General features: G+C 40.1%; 1 protein-coding gene and 1 gene segment (V, D, J or C); both read right to left on the reverse strand.

The window, feature by feature from the left end:
- Positions 1 to 18,576, reverse strand: part of LOC131919447 (T cell receptor alpha chain MC.7.G5-like) — a 653,930-nt gene that overhangs the window by 515,314 nt on the left and 120,040 nt on the right. The window lies entirely within an intron of this gene.
- On the reverse strand, positions 9,501 to 10,019 carry LOC131919449 (T cell receptor alpha variable 23/delta variable 6-like). The segment is given in 2 exon segments: positions 9,501 to 9,820; positions 9,968 to 10,019. Coding segments are annotated over 2 exon segments (372 nt in total).

Below are 18,576 nucleotides of genomic sequence, written 5' to 3' on the forward strand. Positions count from 1 at the left end.
ACAAAAACCTTTCTCTGGCCAATGTTCCTAGAGTGTGTGGAAAGCCTGGCCAACGGAGTTTACCTTTAGTCATATTTTTTCTTGCAGTTCTGGGCATTGAACCTAGAGTGTCAGCTTACGGAGCAAGCACTCCACTTCTGACTTACAGTGGCTGTGCTGAGTTCACCTTTGTTGAGCCTCCAGGGTCCGGTGTTAGTTTCCACAGTGCGGGTTTTGTGATACTGTGTTCCTCTTCCAGGCAGTGGAGGGGACAAGGCCTTCTCTAGCAAGTGTCTACCAGTCTCAGCTTTGGGTTCTTATAACACATTTGTACATCTTTCTCCAGGGCATGCTCTGTTGCTGCTGGATCTCTGCGCATGCCCAATCTAGCCTCTGGCTGCATGACTAAAGCCTGAATTTTCTCTCCCTTTAGGTCTAGTATGTGGGAACTTTAGTGAGTACTGCTCACTGCTGTTTGGACATTTAGCTGTTTCTAATTCCCATTTTAGCTGATATCTGTTTTTTTGTTTGTTTGTTTCTTCTCTTTGTTTTATGTGAATATGATCTAATTGTGTTTCTGCCTTAAATCTTTACAGCTAGTCACACAAACACATCTTCTAATCTGATGTCTTACCCAGAAGTCTTGTGGTAGCTTTAGAGTCTCAACTTAAACTGCCTAGAAATAGATTTCCCAGAATTCCTTTCGCTATATGACTCTGTTTCAGGGTTGGGCACGAAAGAAGACAGACTTGGAAGACAGGAGCGATGCAGCATTTATGTTTTACATGACTCTGCAGCTCTGAGTTCCAGGCAGTTCTCTCAGCTTTACCCTCAGTAGGAATGGCTCAGGCTTGGACAGCTCATATGCCGTCAATTCTGTGTGTAGCGTGTTGCCAAATTACATGGCTTCTCCTGAAGTTCCCCCAAACAAGAGAGATTGAGGAGGTAAGGGAGGTTTGTCCCTCTAGATTCCCATCGCCTTGTTAGTCTCACTGTACTTTCACATGTCTCAGTAACCCAGGTGCTGCCCTCATGCTGCCGTCCTTCCCAACTGCTGGTCTAGCTGACCTTCAGGACCTCAGGTTCAGTGCCAGATGCAAAACCAAAGATTTCCAGGCACTCTCCAGTCACTTCCAGCAATTTTATGGTTGAATTCCTTATATTAATCTCTGACTACTTCATTCATAATGGCAACTTTCAAAAGGAAATTATTTTCTTTGTTATTCCAGACAACTAGGTATGCACTGTTACCACCTTAAAGGGAAACTAGCAATTTAAATTACTATGATGTAAGCTACGAAGCTGTAGGAAATACCATATATGTTCTCTCTGATCTAATTTTTACTAACATATATTCAAGACAATGTATTATAATAAGGTGCTCACAATAACCATTTCCAAATCTTATAGAAGGATGTTTTACTTAGAAACACGCTTCTGATGCAAACTGCAGATGAAGCCGCCCTGGTTGGGACCTTCTTGTCTGGGACGTGCAGGTGTGCTTCTCAGCTGGACTGCCTGAGAGAGGCTGTACTTAAGGAGCTCCCATGTTTATTCAGCTTGCACTGTCATTTCAAACACCGTGAGCCGGTTTCCAGAGAGCACATAAATAATGCATTGAATGTTCCAGCTGTGAGGCTGAAATGACAGGCTGATGGACTTGGCTGACTTCTGGAAGACAACGGAATAGTGGCCGCTCTCTTCTTTCATCCTGCAAGATGAAAAAAACTGATGAATGAGGAGAATCATCTCTCCACTCAGAAACTTATGCCAGGAAAGATGGTATAAGTTCTGCCATGTCTCATGTGAACACACTCGGGTGACTTCTTCCCCTTTTTTCCCACTTGTGCTGGTTGGACCCGAGTCACTTTCTGGCCTGCATTGGATCCTGTAGAACAATAAAAAAACACAACTAATTGTGCGATGTGAATAAAATAGTATAGGAATTAGATTATCTTAACACCCGAAGGTAAACCTAACTGGAGACACACTCTGCTTCCTTTTCTCCAATCCCTGTTCCCCCTCTGGTCCATGTGATTTGCCGTATGCCTGGGGCAATGTGTCCTCCTTACTATAGCCTTAGATATATGTGTAACATCCATACAGAGGAGGCCAAGGCCATCAACCCACAGAACAGGCTGTGGGGAGGCACATGAGATAGATGCCGCTGTACCAGTGTATCTGCTCTATCTGCTCTGCCTCAGCTCGTGTTCAACGTCTAAGTGTCCGGCAGTGTGCATGTGTACCGCCTGTGTTTCTTACATTGACTCAAGCAGGAAATAGGTTTTGAATGATCGTAGGGCACAAGTTCCATGTAGAGAGAGTGAAAGTATAGCTCACCACGGACTTTTACTTGCTTCCTGTCTTTCTTGGTTGTTAAAAGAGGCAGCACTTAAAAGGGAGGGTGAAGCTGTTTTGCACACATGGTTGTTAGTGGGATAATTTGGGCAACCCAAGGTCAGATTCATCATGAGCCATGTGCAGTCTTTAATGCACTTACAGACTAGTATGTTGACTTCTCTCAATCTATTGTCTAATAAAGGCTGATAAAGAAAAGGCTGCACAAGTGTATGCACTCCCTGTGAAACACTGGGATCTGAAATAATGTTCCTCCTTTACTGAGAGCTAGAATCTATCTAAATCCTGCAGTTAACAAAGTTACTTTTAAATCACATGGTGAGGGGCAGTCCCTCAGAATTCTAGAAGATCCCTCTTTGTTTATGTTCTATGCAATTATAACATGGCAAATAACAGTCTCCTTTAGAGGTCGACGAGATGCTCAGTGTGTTGAATGACTGATGTGCATCCTGAGGACTTACGTGTGAATCTCCAGTAGCCACTTAAGAACCCAGATGCTGTGGGGTGTTCCTGTAGTACTGGCTCTGAAAAGCATTCTAGTCTATTCTAATAGGCAAGCTCAAGGTTCAATGAAAGACCCTGTCTTCCAAATAGTATAGATGGAGAACAATATAGGAAGATGCCCAACATGGGTTCTGGCCTCCACATATATACCCAGGTAAATATATATGTATACAACAATAACAACAACAACAACAATAATAACTTTGCCCTCAACTGTTCAATCTCACTTGTTAAATTCTCCTTTGCATTTTTACTTGCAAAACAATCTCAGAATAAACTTGCCAGAAATCTTCATGAGGCAAGCCTATTATTTGTCTCCACAGTACATGGTACATATAACCTGAAAGTGTTTTGGGGCATGTTAGTAGCACATTAATTGGTAGTTGAATTTTTGTGTACCATTGTACAGTCACTTAGAATGAGCTATTAGGGGGGCTGGAGAGATGGCTCAGTGGTTGATAGCACTGTCTGCTCTTCCAGAGGACGCTGGTTCAATTCCCAGCACCCACATGGCAGCTCTCAACTGTTTCTAACTCCAGTTCTAGGGGACCTGACACAGTCACACAGACATACATGCAGGCAAAACACCAATGCACATACAATAAAAGTAATGTGTTAAAAAGAATGAGCTATTAATCTTTCATTTATTCTCATCATTTCAATGCATAGATTCAGCCAGATGGTGGTGGCACATGCCTTTAATCCCAGCAATTGGAAGGCAGAGACAGGTGAATCTCAGTGACTTCAAGGCCAGTTTGATCTACAGAGTGAGTTCTAGAACATCCAGGGCTACACACAGAGAGATCATGACTTTAAATATGAATTGATTAATTAATTAATTAAAAAAATAAAAAAGGAAATCAGAAAAGAAAGCATAAACAAGATCTTTGAAATTCAAGTGTTTTGTTAAAAGTTTAAATAAAAGATTAATGGGTGCTTCTGGAACTAGTTTCTGATATCTGAAGTCTACTTCTCTGGCAATTTGACTGCCAAGGGCTGGCAGGTAGCCCATGTCCTGTAACCCAGTCTCTGTAGCTAAGCAGGAGACCATGGGAGATCCTGGGGAGCTCTTGATGGCAAGGCTGTGTTCTATGCTTTTGACAGAACAGGTGCAGCCTCTCCCACAGCCTCTAAAGTGTGGTTTGGGGGGTATATCAAGTTTTATTGGGCTAGGAAATTGGTCCAATTAGAAACATTCTTTTTCCTTTTTATGTGATTGAATTGGCTAGCAATACAGTCTGGTAAAGAATAAAGCTTAAAAGGTCAGAGAGATGAATTGCTGATTAAAGGCATTTGGTGCTCCATTATGAGGATAGGGTTCAGGTTTCAGTTTGCTGGCCACCCAGCCACTGCTTACTACTGAAATGACTAAGGTAAGGTCATCCTATTCTGGCTTCAGTTCATGTTTACTTAGACAGTTCTCAGCCCTCTACTTCCCTCCCCACAATGCTCATGCCTGCCTTGGCAACACATTTGAGATTTCCTTCGTCTTGACCACAGTCCAGATGTATTAACCAAAATAATTAAGTAAACTAAAATAACTAGAAAAGATATGTCAAAAATAATTGGCATGTTATGTCTAAAATAATTACTATGCTCTGCCAGGAATGGACAGTTCAAGGGTACTTTGATGTTACTTTCATCTAACTTTGATGGAAATTATGGTCTGTATGTTTTTTGCCTTTAAAAATATCTGTACCCCTGAAGTTGTTCACTAAGAGACTTTCAGAGACATGAGCCTACTCTTTGTCTAAACATCAGTAAAAAGGAAAATTTTTAATTGACTTAATCAGCATGGTTGTCAATAACCATCTTGCATGGATCATTTCAATTATTCCCACTCTAAGGGATCTGACACACTCTTCTTATCTCAAAAAAAAAAGCACCATAAATCACTCTCCAACACATATGTGCACACACACATAGAAACACACACACTCATGTGCATACACACAAACAAACACACATGCACAGACACAAATAAACAACTAAAAGTAAAATCTTGAAAAAAAACAAAGATAAACAATAAAGGGGGCTTAGCAAAAGTTTATTAAATTAATCTGTGATGAGGTCTGAGAGGCGTTCCTGAAACAAAATATGAAATATCCAAGTGTTGCTCATATTTATTCAAGTTTCAACTGTCCTGACTCAGGTTTGTTTGAAGGTAAAATGTGATCACCAATCCTGGATTCCCAGCAGAGACAAACCAGAAATCTTTCCCACACCTTCTTTCCTTCTCACCCCTGGCACTTCACATCAAACTACTGGCACTTCACAACAGCCAAAGATTGGCTCAGACAACTGACATCAGAACAGGCTTTTGAGGCTGAAGTCTATAGTTGTGTCCTGGAGAGCCAGTGGCCCAGCAAAGGCTGACTGTGATGACAAAACTGTACAAGTCTTAGCAGAAGTCTGGGGAAGGAGAAGCATGAGAGTGAGGGAGTGAGGAGCATCTGTGTCCAGATGTTCGGTGATGTTATCCATTGCCATGGGAGCATGCCCATGCTTGAAGATATCCTGCAGTTATTATAGTTCTCATGAAGAAAAAAAAAAACCTCTGTGAATGATCTTTCATCCACAAAACTGAATATGTGAACATTGTCCAAAATGAATATTTTTCTTTTCAGACACTGAAGGACCTTGACTATATGCTGAAGCAGAATTTATGTTAATTCCCAAAGTGCAAAATCTCTGCCTTCTGATTCCAGGTAAGCTTTATTTTTCAGAACACAAACAAAATATCACATAACATTTTCCCCCTTTGGTCTAAACAAAAAACAAAGGTTTTAACTAACATAGAAAAACTATATACAATAAGTACAATAACTATATACAAGTATATACAGGCAATAATTACATTAACAATGTCTAGTCCATTATCATTTGACAAATTCAGAGAAAATATTCCATTATCTATCTTATCTTGGTGAGTCTAAAGTGTTGTATCTAATTTACTTTCTATACTAATTTGCATTACTAACCCCAAACTATCTCTCAACCTTATACACTTTACACCTCTTTTATGAGTGTCTTTTCTGAATTTGTTAAAAATGAAAAGTATAACTACAAAGTCTTCAACTTCTGAGAAGGATATAATATTAACTGAGTAAACAGGAACTCCAGAGTAAACAACTTCTAAAAATAAGAAATGACAGAAACTGCTGGCTGTCTGGACAGTTACCTAAGGTTCCTATATAATGTTGGGACATCCATCTTTGGCCTATAGACCTAGAATATCTGACAGACTTATCTGTGAAGCAGGATTTTTGAAGAACAGTCCCACCTTGTCTTGGCAAAGTTTGGCAGTCACTTTCCTTTCTGTCCTACTTGTCTAATTTGGACAGCATACTGTCAGCAGTTGAGAAAAGGGCAGTTTCCTGCCCAATGGATAACTTTTTCCACAAAGAAAATAAACTCCATATGGAGTTTCTTTGATGCCCATCATGTTCTCTAAAGTAGATTGGCACTGCCAGGAGCAGACATGTCTCATTGTCATAAGAAAAGAAAACCTTATGTTATTAAAACATCTTAAATGCCATATTCTGTAGATCTCTGAAATGTTCAAAGACCACTTGCCTATCTAAATTATATCTGTTTGACCTTGAAAACATACCTAACAAGACTACAAGTTTGATTGTAATAAGTGACTACTATCCTGTCTTTATTATCCTAAGTAGTTTTTAATAGTAACTTTCAAGGTCCAGAAATTTACATTCCATTGTTAGATGAGTTGTATAGGTACAATACCTTGAATAGGAGTAGAAATGTATTTACAGTATCTTCTAACCAAAGTAACCTTAAATTTATATCAATATACAAAAATCAGTGTAAAATATTTAAAACTAGTAGTTGCTGTTTTGGTTTAAAAGTAGATTCAATAATCTACCTTTTCATCCTATCATTTCTATATCACACACACACATATTACATATATATATATAACAAAAATAACCTCAAATTTGTATTAATATACAAAAATCCAAGCCAATGTAAAATATTTAAAACTTGTAGTTGCTTTTTAAAAGTAGATTCAATAATTTACCTTTTTATCTTATTTCTATATCCCCCTTTTTCTTTTTAGAATGAGATCCCTGAATCTAATCTCCTTTGTTCAGCTTTTTTTCCTGATCATTACCAATAAAAACTTGTAACCAAACACCCTAAATGATGGCAAATATTCATAACCCACTGAAAGACTAAAAACCACCCACCCTGTCTATTGAGAATATGGGTGTCATGTTCTTAAAGTTCCTTCCTATTGTCTGGGGGCAATGGCATCTTAAGGGACCCTGAAAAAAAATTTGGGATAATTGTCAAGTCTTGGGAGAGCTAGCTATATAGTCCAGTCCCTGTATAATGGGAAAGTGCAGGGCTGTGGTGGTATTGTGTTCCCAAAATATTGTGTACCCTAATAAACATATCTGGGGTCAGAGAATAGAAAAGCCACTAAATACTTAGGATAGGCAGTGGTAGCACATGCCTTTAATCCTAGCATTCCAGAGGCAGAAATCATCTGCTCAAGGATACAGCCAAGCATGGTGACTCATGCCTTTAATCCCAGAAAGCGAGCATTTAAGCCCAGGGAGTGATGATAGAAAGCAGAAAGATATATAAGGTGTGAGGACCAGAAACTAGAAGCATTTGGCTGGTTAAGCTTTTAGTATTTGAGCAGTACAGTTCAGCTGAGAGCCATTAGGATATAAGGACACAGAGGCTTCCAGTCTGAGGAAACAAGACCAGCTGAGGATCTGATGAGGTGAGGTAGCTGTGGCTTGTTCTGGTTCTCTGATCTTCCAGTTCACCCCAGTACCTGGCTCAGGTTTGATTTACACAGGGCTTGTCTCAACTCCTGGCTAGAGTAGTCTGTGAGGCTGGATCATCTCAACCAGCCACCTTGAAACTGTCCTGAGTAGTTTGCAGCCCAAAGACGATCAATAATCTACCTTTCTTTCTTTCTTTCTTTCTTTCTTTCTTTCTTTCTTTCTTTCTTTCTTTATATATATATATATATATATATATATATATATATATATAAAGAAATAACTCCTTTCTTCTTTGTGTCCAAAGAGAAATAATTATTGAGAAGTTTCTATACAGGGCACTTGTAATATTTCTTGTAGGTACACATTAGAAAACAATATATAAACCTGGTGAGGTGGGTCAGTGTGTAAAGCACTTGCCCTGGAAGCCTGGTTCCTAGGATTGAACTCAGGTATGGTGATATTTTATTTGTATTAAAATGTTATTTGTATGTTAATAAATAAAGTTGCCCAGGGGTCAGAGCTATTAGCAAGCCATAGGAAAGCAGGGCAGTGGTGGCGTACGCTTGTAATCCCAGCACTTGGTAGGCAGAGCTGGGTAAGTCTCTATGTGTTCAGGGATACAGCCATTATTGGATACACATGCCTTTAATCTCAATACCAAGCATGGAAAACCTGGAGGCCTATACAGACAGGCCGTGACGAGGCAGTCATGTGGTTGGGTTTATAACCAATGAGAAGGCAGAACAGGAACTCTATATAAAGACTTTAACACAGGGGTAGTTCTGGTTCAGAGAGGTAGGACCACTGCATGAGGAAGGGTAAGGTTTTAGCTCTTAGCTCTGACCTCTTGGCTTTCTTCTTTGCATTGGTTCTGTGTTTCTTATTTAATAAGAAGGTTGGTTACATCTGCACTCAGGTAATGGAGAAAGGGGAGAACTGACTTTATAAAGCTATCCTTTGTCCTCCACAGGTGCTCTGTGTCATGTACACACACACACACACACACACACACACACATCATCATCATCATCATCATCATCATCATCATCAACAACAAAAACAATAATACTGAAAGAATTTGAAAATATCAATATACAGTATTTCATTTGTATTTTTGAGATTTCTTATAAGTATGTCATGAAGTATATGTCTCATTCTGACATTCGCTTTTTATACTCAACATTAACGTTTTGATTCATCTATGAAAACCACACGTGAAACTACTTCTTTGATGAAAGTTATATATTTTTGTTATGTGAGTAAATTTCATTCCTTCCTCACTGAAGTCATTCATCTATTGTAAACACACCTGCATCCCTTGAGTGCCTCCTGGTTTACATACTTGAATTTTCTGAATGTAGACAGGGATAGAAGATTCAAAACAAGAGGAAGTAGAAGTGGTCGGTGGTCATGCAAATCACCACTTCCCTTGTCATCAGGGAAGACATAAGGTAAAAGACAATTCTATGTGATTTCTATCACAGAAGCTACAGTCAAAGTGACTGACATTGGGCTGTAATAACCACACATTAACAACACTGTTGACAAGAGTGTAGGGAGATAGGGATGTTATAATTCCCATTTGGTACAAACCAACCACACAGAGAACTATTAACATAACCACTAAGGAAAACAATTCAACTAAGCTAGTTAAGGAAATAGATCTAAAACTCCAGTGATGCCTGAGGAGCAAAGGGAGACTGGAGAAAAGCAAGTCGTGACTTCACCTAGCTCAGTCTCTGGCCTGAATGAGTCTAGTCCTCATATTCACTGTGACACCTGTCACCTGCTCCTGCAAATGAAAACTCTCTGCACCTCTGCCAGGCTCAGCCCCACAGCAGGCTTTTGCTGGAGCCTCAGCTGTGGGTTTGGGTATGGGCTGCAGGTGCCTGGAGATCACTGTGTACTTGCTGCACAGAAGTAGGTGGCTGAGTCTCCAGGCTGAGAATCTGTGATATGTAAGGAGAGCTCTTTCGTGCTTTTCCTGAAGAAGACTGTGAATCTTCCATCTTCCTTTTTATTTGACACTAAATTTATGGCTATCAGGAATTCAAGGCCTTTACCAGGGAACTGCCGGTACCATGGGAAGTAGTCAAATGCGCTGTTCTCATAAGTGCAGTTCAGAACTGAAGTCCCTCCTTCCCAGACTGTCAGAGATTGGGGACTTTGTCTCACCTGCTGCTGGTCACGTCTGTCCTGCTGCTGGCCACTCACCCCTGTGTAGAGAAATAACAAATGCCATTAGATTCCAAGATATGAACTACCTTCTTGTGGTTTCCACATTTATGATTTTGTCTGGTGCCCCAGTTCCCTTATGCCTCCACATTAATCCCATATCCTGGGGTATCTCTTCTATGACTCACAGGCTAGGTGAAGGGCTAGGACTAAAAATGATGCTTTCAGAATCTTGTGCATTCCTCTTAGAGCTGAATCTCGGTGAGAATTCAGGTGTCCTTTTATCTCCCCACAGAACACTGACTCCAACTTCACAGACACCTCAGTTCTTTCAACAGGCTCCACCCCTCACAAACACTTTGATGAAAGCTGACATAGGAAGCACATCTCCATTTTTTTCAACTTTAGTTTCACTGAAAATACAGTCATTGAAAATTAGAAATTCCTTTCTTATAAGGAACCATTCATTACACAATGGTAGTAACATGCTGTAGCATGTTGCTATAGCCACCAAGAATAGCAGTATAGACATGCTTTATTCGTGGATCAATGTTGTGTTCAAACCTCATCAAAGACAGTTCTTCTTGCAGTAGACAGGAATTAACATAGACAACCACTGGACAGTGTGCATAGAGTAAGAGACTTTGGGACATTCAGCCACAAATGGGCTGTCTCCATCAACGTACTCCCTTCAAAGTTCAGGGATCTATTTAGAAGAGGGCTGGAAAGATTGTAAGAGCCAGAGGTGGTGAATGACTCCAAGGAACAGTGTCTATAGACACAATACTGATGCACATATGAACCCACAGAGACTGTGGCAGAATACACAAAATCTGCAAAGGTTCAAAACAGAAAAATCCAAGCACTGAGAAGGGGGAGTGAATATGTGTTCTCATCCCCAACAAAAAAAGCTATTTTAGTTGATACCTGCTAGGAAAGGGAAAATCAGTTTTCCCCAATGGAGGGTCACTAGGTATATCCAAACACATTCCATGGCAGGTCCCAGGCCCTGAACTCCACACAAAATGGGCTCTTTGCTTCATTTTGTTTTGTTTTGATATTTTCCTCTTAGGTTTTTTTGCCTTTTGTTTTTGTTTTTTATTGGAGAGGGTGGAAAAAAAGAGAAATCACAAAGTTGGGTAGGTAGGGGGTGGGAGAGGAGCTGGGGAGCTGAAATATGATCACAATATATTTTATAAGAAAGTTTAAATAAAATATTTCTAAAGAAAGATAAAAACAAAGAATGGAAGGATTTCAGTGATTCAGCTATTCTACTTGTGGGTATTTATCCAACTAACTGAAGTCATCGAGCTAGAGAGATACCTCCATAAGCTTGCTTATAAGGAACAAGTACACAGTGGTTTCACAACAAAACCATGATAGCCAAGATGTAGAAATAGCCTGGTACCACCTGTCAACAGACAAATGAAGATATTGCATACGAAACAGGAGAGTATGTTCAGCCATGTGTAAGAATGAAATCTTGTCATTTGTAGAGAAATGGATAGACCTGAAGGCTATGATATTAATCAAAATAGACACATAAAGAAAAATATCATATATTTGTTCTCATGTGTGAAAATGAGAAAAAGAAGAAAAAAAGTAAAGGTGCTCTGAAGATAAAAGCAATTTTAGTTGAAGATGAGGAAGAAGTGCTTTGTATTTGCTGAGTGCCTACTGTATGGGAGTGCTCGGGTGTCTTTCTCGACAGGCACAGTTCCAATCTTCAACCTAGTCTCATCACTCAAGACCAGAAAACTGAAGCCTATCAAAGACACCTGTGTGTCTAGACAAGATGATGAAGGAAAGGGTGTGGACACTGCTTTTTGATCCAGTCAGAGAAGATTCTGATGGAAGAGAAGATTGAACTGGCTTCAAACTATGAGTAGATTTTCTAGTGGAAAGAACACCTACATAATTACAGGCATAAATTATATCAATGTGGCTGGAGATTGGACCAAGTGTGTGTGACAACCTTAGAATGTACATTAGAGAAGGTAATGTGGCCCTAGCCATGAAGGATAGCATGTATCTTCATAGGTTCACTTGCAAAATCCTATGTGTCAATACCATGGATCCAGGATAAACACATAAAATATAGGAAAATGCCAGATAGATATATGTATTTGTTGCTCTCTAAATACATTTAAGCAAGTTAGGAGATAATTTGTCTTATGCAGTTTTAAGAATTAAAATGTATTTATATAACTTATCTCTTCCCTCTCCTTCCTCCAATTTTTACTGTATTCCTGCCCTTCTTCACTCCCCAAATTCATAGATTCTTTTAAAAATTATAATTACATATATATGTGCAAATAAATATATAAATGCAACCTGATGTGCACATAATGTCTGGCTCATTGGTGAGTACTTAGAAGAAACAAACTTCATCTCCCCTGATGCAGCTCTGCCCCTCTGTGGCCAAATGTGGAGGTCTTCACTCAACAGTTTTCTGAGTTTTCTAAAGGTTTCTGTGTAGAAACCCATATTGATGAGTCTTCCTCTGGCACCTCATGAACTTTGTACTGACACCTGTGGAGCCTGCATAGGACTGGACTGGGCCCTCTGCATGGGCAAGACAGTTGTATGGCTTGGTCTGTTTGAGGGACCCCTGACATTGGGAATAGGACCTATTTCTGGTGCATGAAATGGCTTTTTGGAGCCCATTGCCTATGGTGGGACAATGTGCACAGCCTTGATGCAGAGGGAGGGGCTTCGACCTGCCTCAGCTGAATGTGCTGGGCTTTGCTGACTCCTCATGGGAGGCCTTACCTTTTTGGAGGAGGGGTTGGAGAGTGGGCTGGGGTGGGGAGGAAAGCTGGGGGAAGGAGCAGGAGGAGGAAGGAGGGGGGATTTATGGTTGGTATGTGGAATGAATAAACAATGTCTTAATTAAAAAAAAGAAAAAAATTTGTCCATCTTGAGGGCAGCTACAGCACACTTTATCCTGTACTTATGGGATCTGCTTAGACTACTGGACACACCTGGAAAGAATGATGCTTCTGCAATGTGACATATGTACCATACCTGATGTGAGGTCTTTTCCAGCACACAGTAGGCCCACAGGCTGCATTTCTGCTTAGACAGTCCTTCTACTTTCATTAAAGTTGAGTCATACAGACAAGAATGTGACCTTATGTAGACTTTAATTTGGATAATTGTTTGATCTTCTTCCCAGTACTCAATACAGTCATCATTTTACAGAAAGTCAACATAATAGAAAAATGGCTGGATTTGACTTGAATCATATATTCTTCACCCCTTATGTAGAGTGCCTACCATGTAATTATTAGTAAGCCACATTCATTCTTTTTTTCATATGAATTTGGGGAGTAAAGAAGGGCAGGAATACAGTAGAAATTGGAGGAAGGAGAGGGCCTAGTTTGATCCCATGCAGGTTCCCCAGCTGTCAGTCCAGAGTCTATGAGCTCCTACTAGCTCAGGACAGCTGTCTCTGTGGTTTTCCCCATCATGATCTTGACCCCCCCCACACACCTTTGCTTATATAATCCATCCTCCCTCTCTTCAACTGGACTCCAGGAGCTTGGCCCATTGCTTAGCTGTACATCTGCTTCCATCAGTTACTGGATGAAGGTTCTGTGATGACAATTAGGTCAGTCACCAATCTGACAATGTGTTTTGAGTACTTTCTATTGGTTGTTTGTTTGTTTTGTCAAAGACTCTCAAACCTATTCCTAGAGGATTTCAAAGCAGTGCTGACTAAAGTTAAAGACTGATCAAAAAATGGAGCGCTAAGTCACAATAATTAACTAGAAGATTCAGTAGATTCTGTTTCTCTCAGAAGTCTACTATAAATTCAATGGAATATCGCAAAACCTCCAAGAATTTTTTTCTTTTAGAAATCTGTGACCTAACAACTTATAGATAAGCGTGTAGACTGAAGGGAGGATTCCTTTGTGTGAGCTAATGAGGGAATACCAGAATAGAGAAAAATGGACTTTATCCCAAATAAAAACAAGTGTTCAGAAATCCACAAAGGAAGTGAAAAGGATACCTGAAAAGATAGAGATAAAAAAAACCCCAAAAACAAAAAACAGAGAAAGACATGTCATAGAGAAGTCAGCCTAACATAGTGTCAACCATGAGAACATCAGTTGGAATTTTAGGGGCAAGTGAGAAATAGCTTTCAAAAGGTAAACCAGACAAAATGCATATGGGAATGCTTACCCTCAGGATGAGTCCACAGCAATGCTAAGCCTTGAATGAGTTTTGTGAATATTGGATGGGGTAGTGACTCCTGCAGTGGACTGCTCAGTGGTAGGGAGAAATCCTGTCTTATCATTTCTGTCTTTTATGGTTTGATGTTGCTGCCATAACTGCTTTCTCCCCACAGAATGGTACAGGGGTTGAGCATTCAAGAACAGAATGATCACTAAGAACTGGAAGAGACATCTAAACCAACAGACAACACAAATCATAACAGAGAGTCACACACAGGAAACATTATGAAGAAAGGTGATATCAATCTTTCAAAACACTGCAACTCAACTACTAAATGCAAAGATACTGAACAATATAAGTTTAAGATTAAGAATTCTTTGAGATTTTATTTTATGTGTATTGGTGTTTTGCCATGGGTGTCAGGTTCCCTAGAACTGGAGTTACAGACAGTTGTGAGCTGCTATGTGGGTGCTGGGAATTGAACCCAGTCCTCTGGAAGAGCAGTCAGTGCTCTTAACCACTGAGCCACCTCTCCAGCCTCATCTCTTTGAAATTTTTTTATTAGTTCTTTGAGAATTTCTTACAAAGTATTTGATCATATTCACCTCCTGAACTCCTCCCAGATCCATACCGCTTCCCTATTCATTCATCCAACCATCCAGATTTGTGTCCTTTTTTTTTCTTTTTTACCCATCAAGTCTAATTTGTGCTTTTCAACTTAGCAGGGCATCTACTCTTAAAACTGACCCTCCTTCTTCAAGTGTCAATGGCTCCTTGGTTACAGGTGGGCCTTTGTTCCCTCCTCTCCTCTTCCCTCTCTATGTTGGGATTTTATTTGGTTTAAGCTTGCATAGGGTATGTGCATGCTGTCATAATTGATGAGTTCAGATGTGCAGCTGCCCCATTGTGGTGATATTTTATTTGTACTCTAGCAAATAAAACTTATCTGGGGATCAGAGGAAGAGCCAGCCACTAGATAAGAAATAGAGGCTAGACAGTGGTGGCACACATCCTTAATCCTATCACTTGAGAGGCAGAGATCCATGTGGATCTCTGTGAGTTCAAGGCCACACTAGAAACAGACCCAGGCAGTGGTGGCACACACCTTTAATCCCAGGACTTGAGATCTCTTTGTTTGGGAAAGGACACATTTCTTTAATCCCAGGAAGTGATGGCAGGAAGCAGAAAGATATATAAGGCATGAGGACCAGGAACAGGAACTAGAAGCTTTTAAGTAGTTCAACTGAGATATAGTGAGGACTCAGAGGCTTTCAGTATGAGGAACAAAGATCAGCTGAGGAGTTGGCAAGGTGAGGTTGGCTGTGGCTTGTTCTGTTTCTCTGATCTTTCAGCTTTCACCCCAATATCTGGCTCTGTTTTTTTTTCTATTCATAAGACCTTTTAAGAATCATGTTAAAGCCCTATGTCCAGAGGTTTACTTGTCTGGGGGTCCAGCCTTCAGAGACACTACCCAGGGTATCTTCAGAGAATGCTTCTCAGGAGCTAGGATTGAAAGATTTCTAGAATAACTTCACACAGTATCTGAGAGTCATTTTTTTTATTCTTCTTTAATTCTAATCCTCTTGTCCTGATTGTCTATAATTTCTTAGCCCTAATTCTTTAGTTTCAGTTCTGTAGTTCTAAATCCTTTTTTAATTCTCTGTTTCAATTCTCTGTTCCAATTCTCCCTAGCTTCTTGTTCATCTAACTTAAATACACCTTTTTTCAGGAGGCTTGAAGCAATTACAAGAGTTACATCTCATTGGTCAAAAGCACATTCCTTGGGTAAGCGATAAGGGCAGAGCCATTTACCATGGTAACACAAAGTTTCAAGGTTTCAGGAGTAAGACTCATCAGAGCCCAGTGGCATAGTGCCCAGTGAGATAAACTTTGAGACATAGGTCTTTTATCATCTAGACTTGGCAAGCAAATAGTTGACATGATTTTTTAGGCTGCTTTGTATTAGTAAACTTGGTTAGACACCTGTGACTCTGACCTTGTGCGTGGCTGCAAAGTTTTATACTTATGATCCATACACAGAGATATTTAGTCTAGTTTGAACTTATTCCAAGGTAAAATGAGCTAATTGTGTGTATGCAGTTTGTCTTAGACTGAGGAGAAATTGTTGTTTTCTTGTGTTAGTCTGAGTAAAAGGAACAAAGCAGGGTTTTAAGTATGCTACAGTCCTCAAGGGACAATAGATCTAATTATGAAGCATATCCTAGTATATTTTCTGTATATCAAAATTATACAGCTTAATGAGAAGTCATCTTTCTGACCATCCATGGATATATGTGCCCATAAGATTGAGATGCAATCATGAGATTACATATACACATCACATAAGTTTACTAATTACAATGCAAGTATTGGGGAGACATCAAAGCTGCTTTTGCACAAGTGAAATTACAGACAGGAGCAATAGCTTCCAGAGTCGATGGTCCCACAGGCCATGCCTAGGTGGGATTCTCCTGCATCAGAGAATCATTCCTCTGGTGGGTTGGCATCTGAACACCAGTTGCCATCTGCTGCAACTCCCATGGCCTCTGACACAGAGGATGCCATATCCTTGTATTCATCTACTGTCTTGGCTCTAGCAGTCTTTCTACACCCTCTTCTTCAATGACTTCTGAACTTTGACAGGAAGGAATATGATAAAGATGTCCCATTTACAGCTGAGCATTCCACAGTCACTTATTCTCTGCACCTTGACCAGTTAGTTGTGCATTTCTGTGTTAATTGACATCTACTGCTAATAGAACCTTCTCTGATAAGGGCTGAGACATGCATTAATCTGTGGGTTTAATGATGTCACTAGGAGTTGGTTTAATACTATGTTCATGTAATGGTACAATAATAGTAAGGCCTTCCCTAGTGCTCTGACCTGTCTAGTCACAGGTTCTTAGCCTAACAATAGTGCCAGGTACAGGTTTCACCCTGTGAAGTGGAATTTAAATTCAACTGAAAAGTGGTTGGTTAATTCCATGATATTTGTTCCAGTATTGCACCAGTGTAATTTTGAAACATTTTTGATAAAAAAGACCAATGACCTGTGCTGTGGGATGGTCTGTATGTCAAGTGTGTTGCTGATTGGTCAGTAAATAAATCACTGATTGGCCATTGGCTAGGCAGGAAGTATAGGCGGGACAAGGAAAAGAATTCTGGGAAGTGGAAGGCGGAGAGGGAGACTGCCAGCCGCCATCAGGACAAGGAAGATGTAAGGTACCAGTAAGCCATGAGCCATGTGGCAAAGTAAAGATTAATAGAAATGGGCTAAATATAAGAGTAAGAGCTAGACAATGACAGGCCTGAGCTAATGGCCAAGCAGTTTAAATAATGTAAGAGTTTGTGTGTTTATTTTATAAGTGGGCTCTGGGACTGGCAGGACTTGGTGGCGGGAGCTGGAGAAAATTTCTCCAGCTACAAATGGCGTCCAACGTGGTGGCAAGAGTTTCCACCTAAAAACTGAGAAAAAAGATTCTAAAACGGAGCTAAAAACAGTTCCTAATTGTCTCTCTCAAATGAGCGGCAGCTGCCGGTTTGAGCTACTGGCGGGTTCCTGGCGTGCATGCTCGACCTGCAGTATGGCGGGAATAAGGCCTCTGCAAGTGGCACATTAAGCTGCGTGGTAGATTTAGCCTTTGCAGGTACAAAACAAAAAAAGAGGTTTTTGGGCTACACGCTGCTTGGATAAAAGCATAGACCCACGATAGCTCCCAGAGCTGGCGGTAAACGTAGCCATGTTGGGAAGCTGAGGTGGGCGGAGCCAGCAGCCACAGCTGCTGCAGTTTAAGGCAAGAGATTCACAATAAGACAGATTCAGATGTAATAGTTTACAATGTGTGTAAAAGATATGTAGGCTTGAAAGAGACAAAAAAAAGGTGATATATAGAGTTATAGAAACAAATACATAGTTTTAAAAAATAAAGTCTTTAAAGAGACAGTAAAGGTAGTATAAAAATAAGCCACGTAAAGATGAATATTACACAGAGAATCTGGATTGTGTTGTCTTTGGAATTCTTAACTGCAGAGAGATATTTGATTGTAAAGGAAGCTGAGTTAAACCAATATGCATATTTTAAAGGTACCTTGACTTCAAAATTTGGATATAAGGATATGTTGCTTTGGAAAAGAGTCTCTGCTTTTGTTTCCACAGAAAGCCAGAGACTATGGATTTGTTCCAGATTAAGATACATCAGGTTTGACCAGCCAAGACCCCCTGAAAGGTCTCCAATGACACCATGGCCCAGATGATTCAACATCCAGAATGGTTTCAAGGCAACTGGCTCAGATATACAGCCTCACGGACTACTCCATGATCCTAAAATTTTCTTTGTGTCCCCATAAGATACAGCGCCCCCCTCCAGCAGGAAGTAGTAAGAGAAGCTACGCCCAAATTCCCAAATATACCAAGCTGGCTTTAGAGATGGAATTGGCTCACTCCCCCTCTAAACCCAGACATATTGCTCAAAAAAAAAATGGTTAAGAGATTCTTGTGTCCCAAATCAGAAGAGCCCTCTGGTGTGGGACAGAGAAAAAACAATATTTTTATTTAAATCAGGTTGATTATAAATACAATCTCTTTCTAAAACAAAAAGGGGGATAGTTTAGATAT

The sequence above is a fragment of the Peromyscus eremicus genome, chromosome 9 (genome assembly GCF_949786415.1).
Source record: "Peromyscus eremicus chromosome 9, PerEre_H2_v1, whole genome shotgun sequence".
In the NCBI taxonomy this organism is placed as follows: Eukaryota; Metazoa; Chordata; class Mammalia; order Rodentia; family Cricetidae; genus Peromyscus; species Peromyscus eremicus.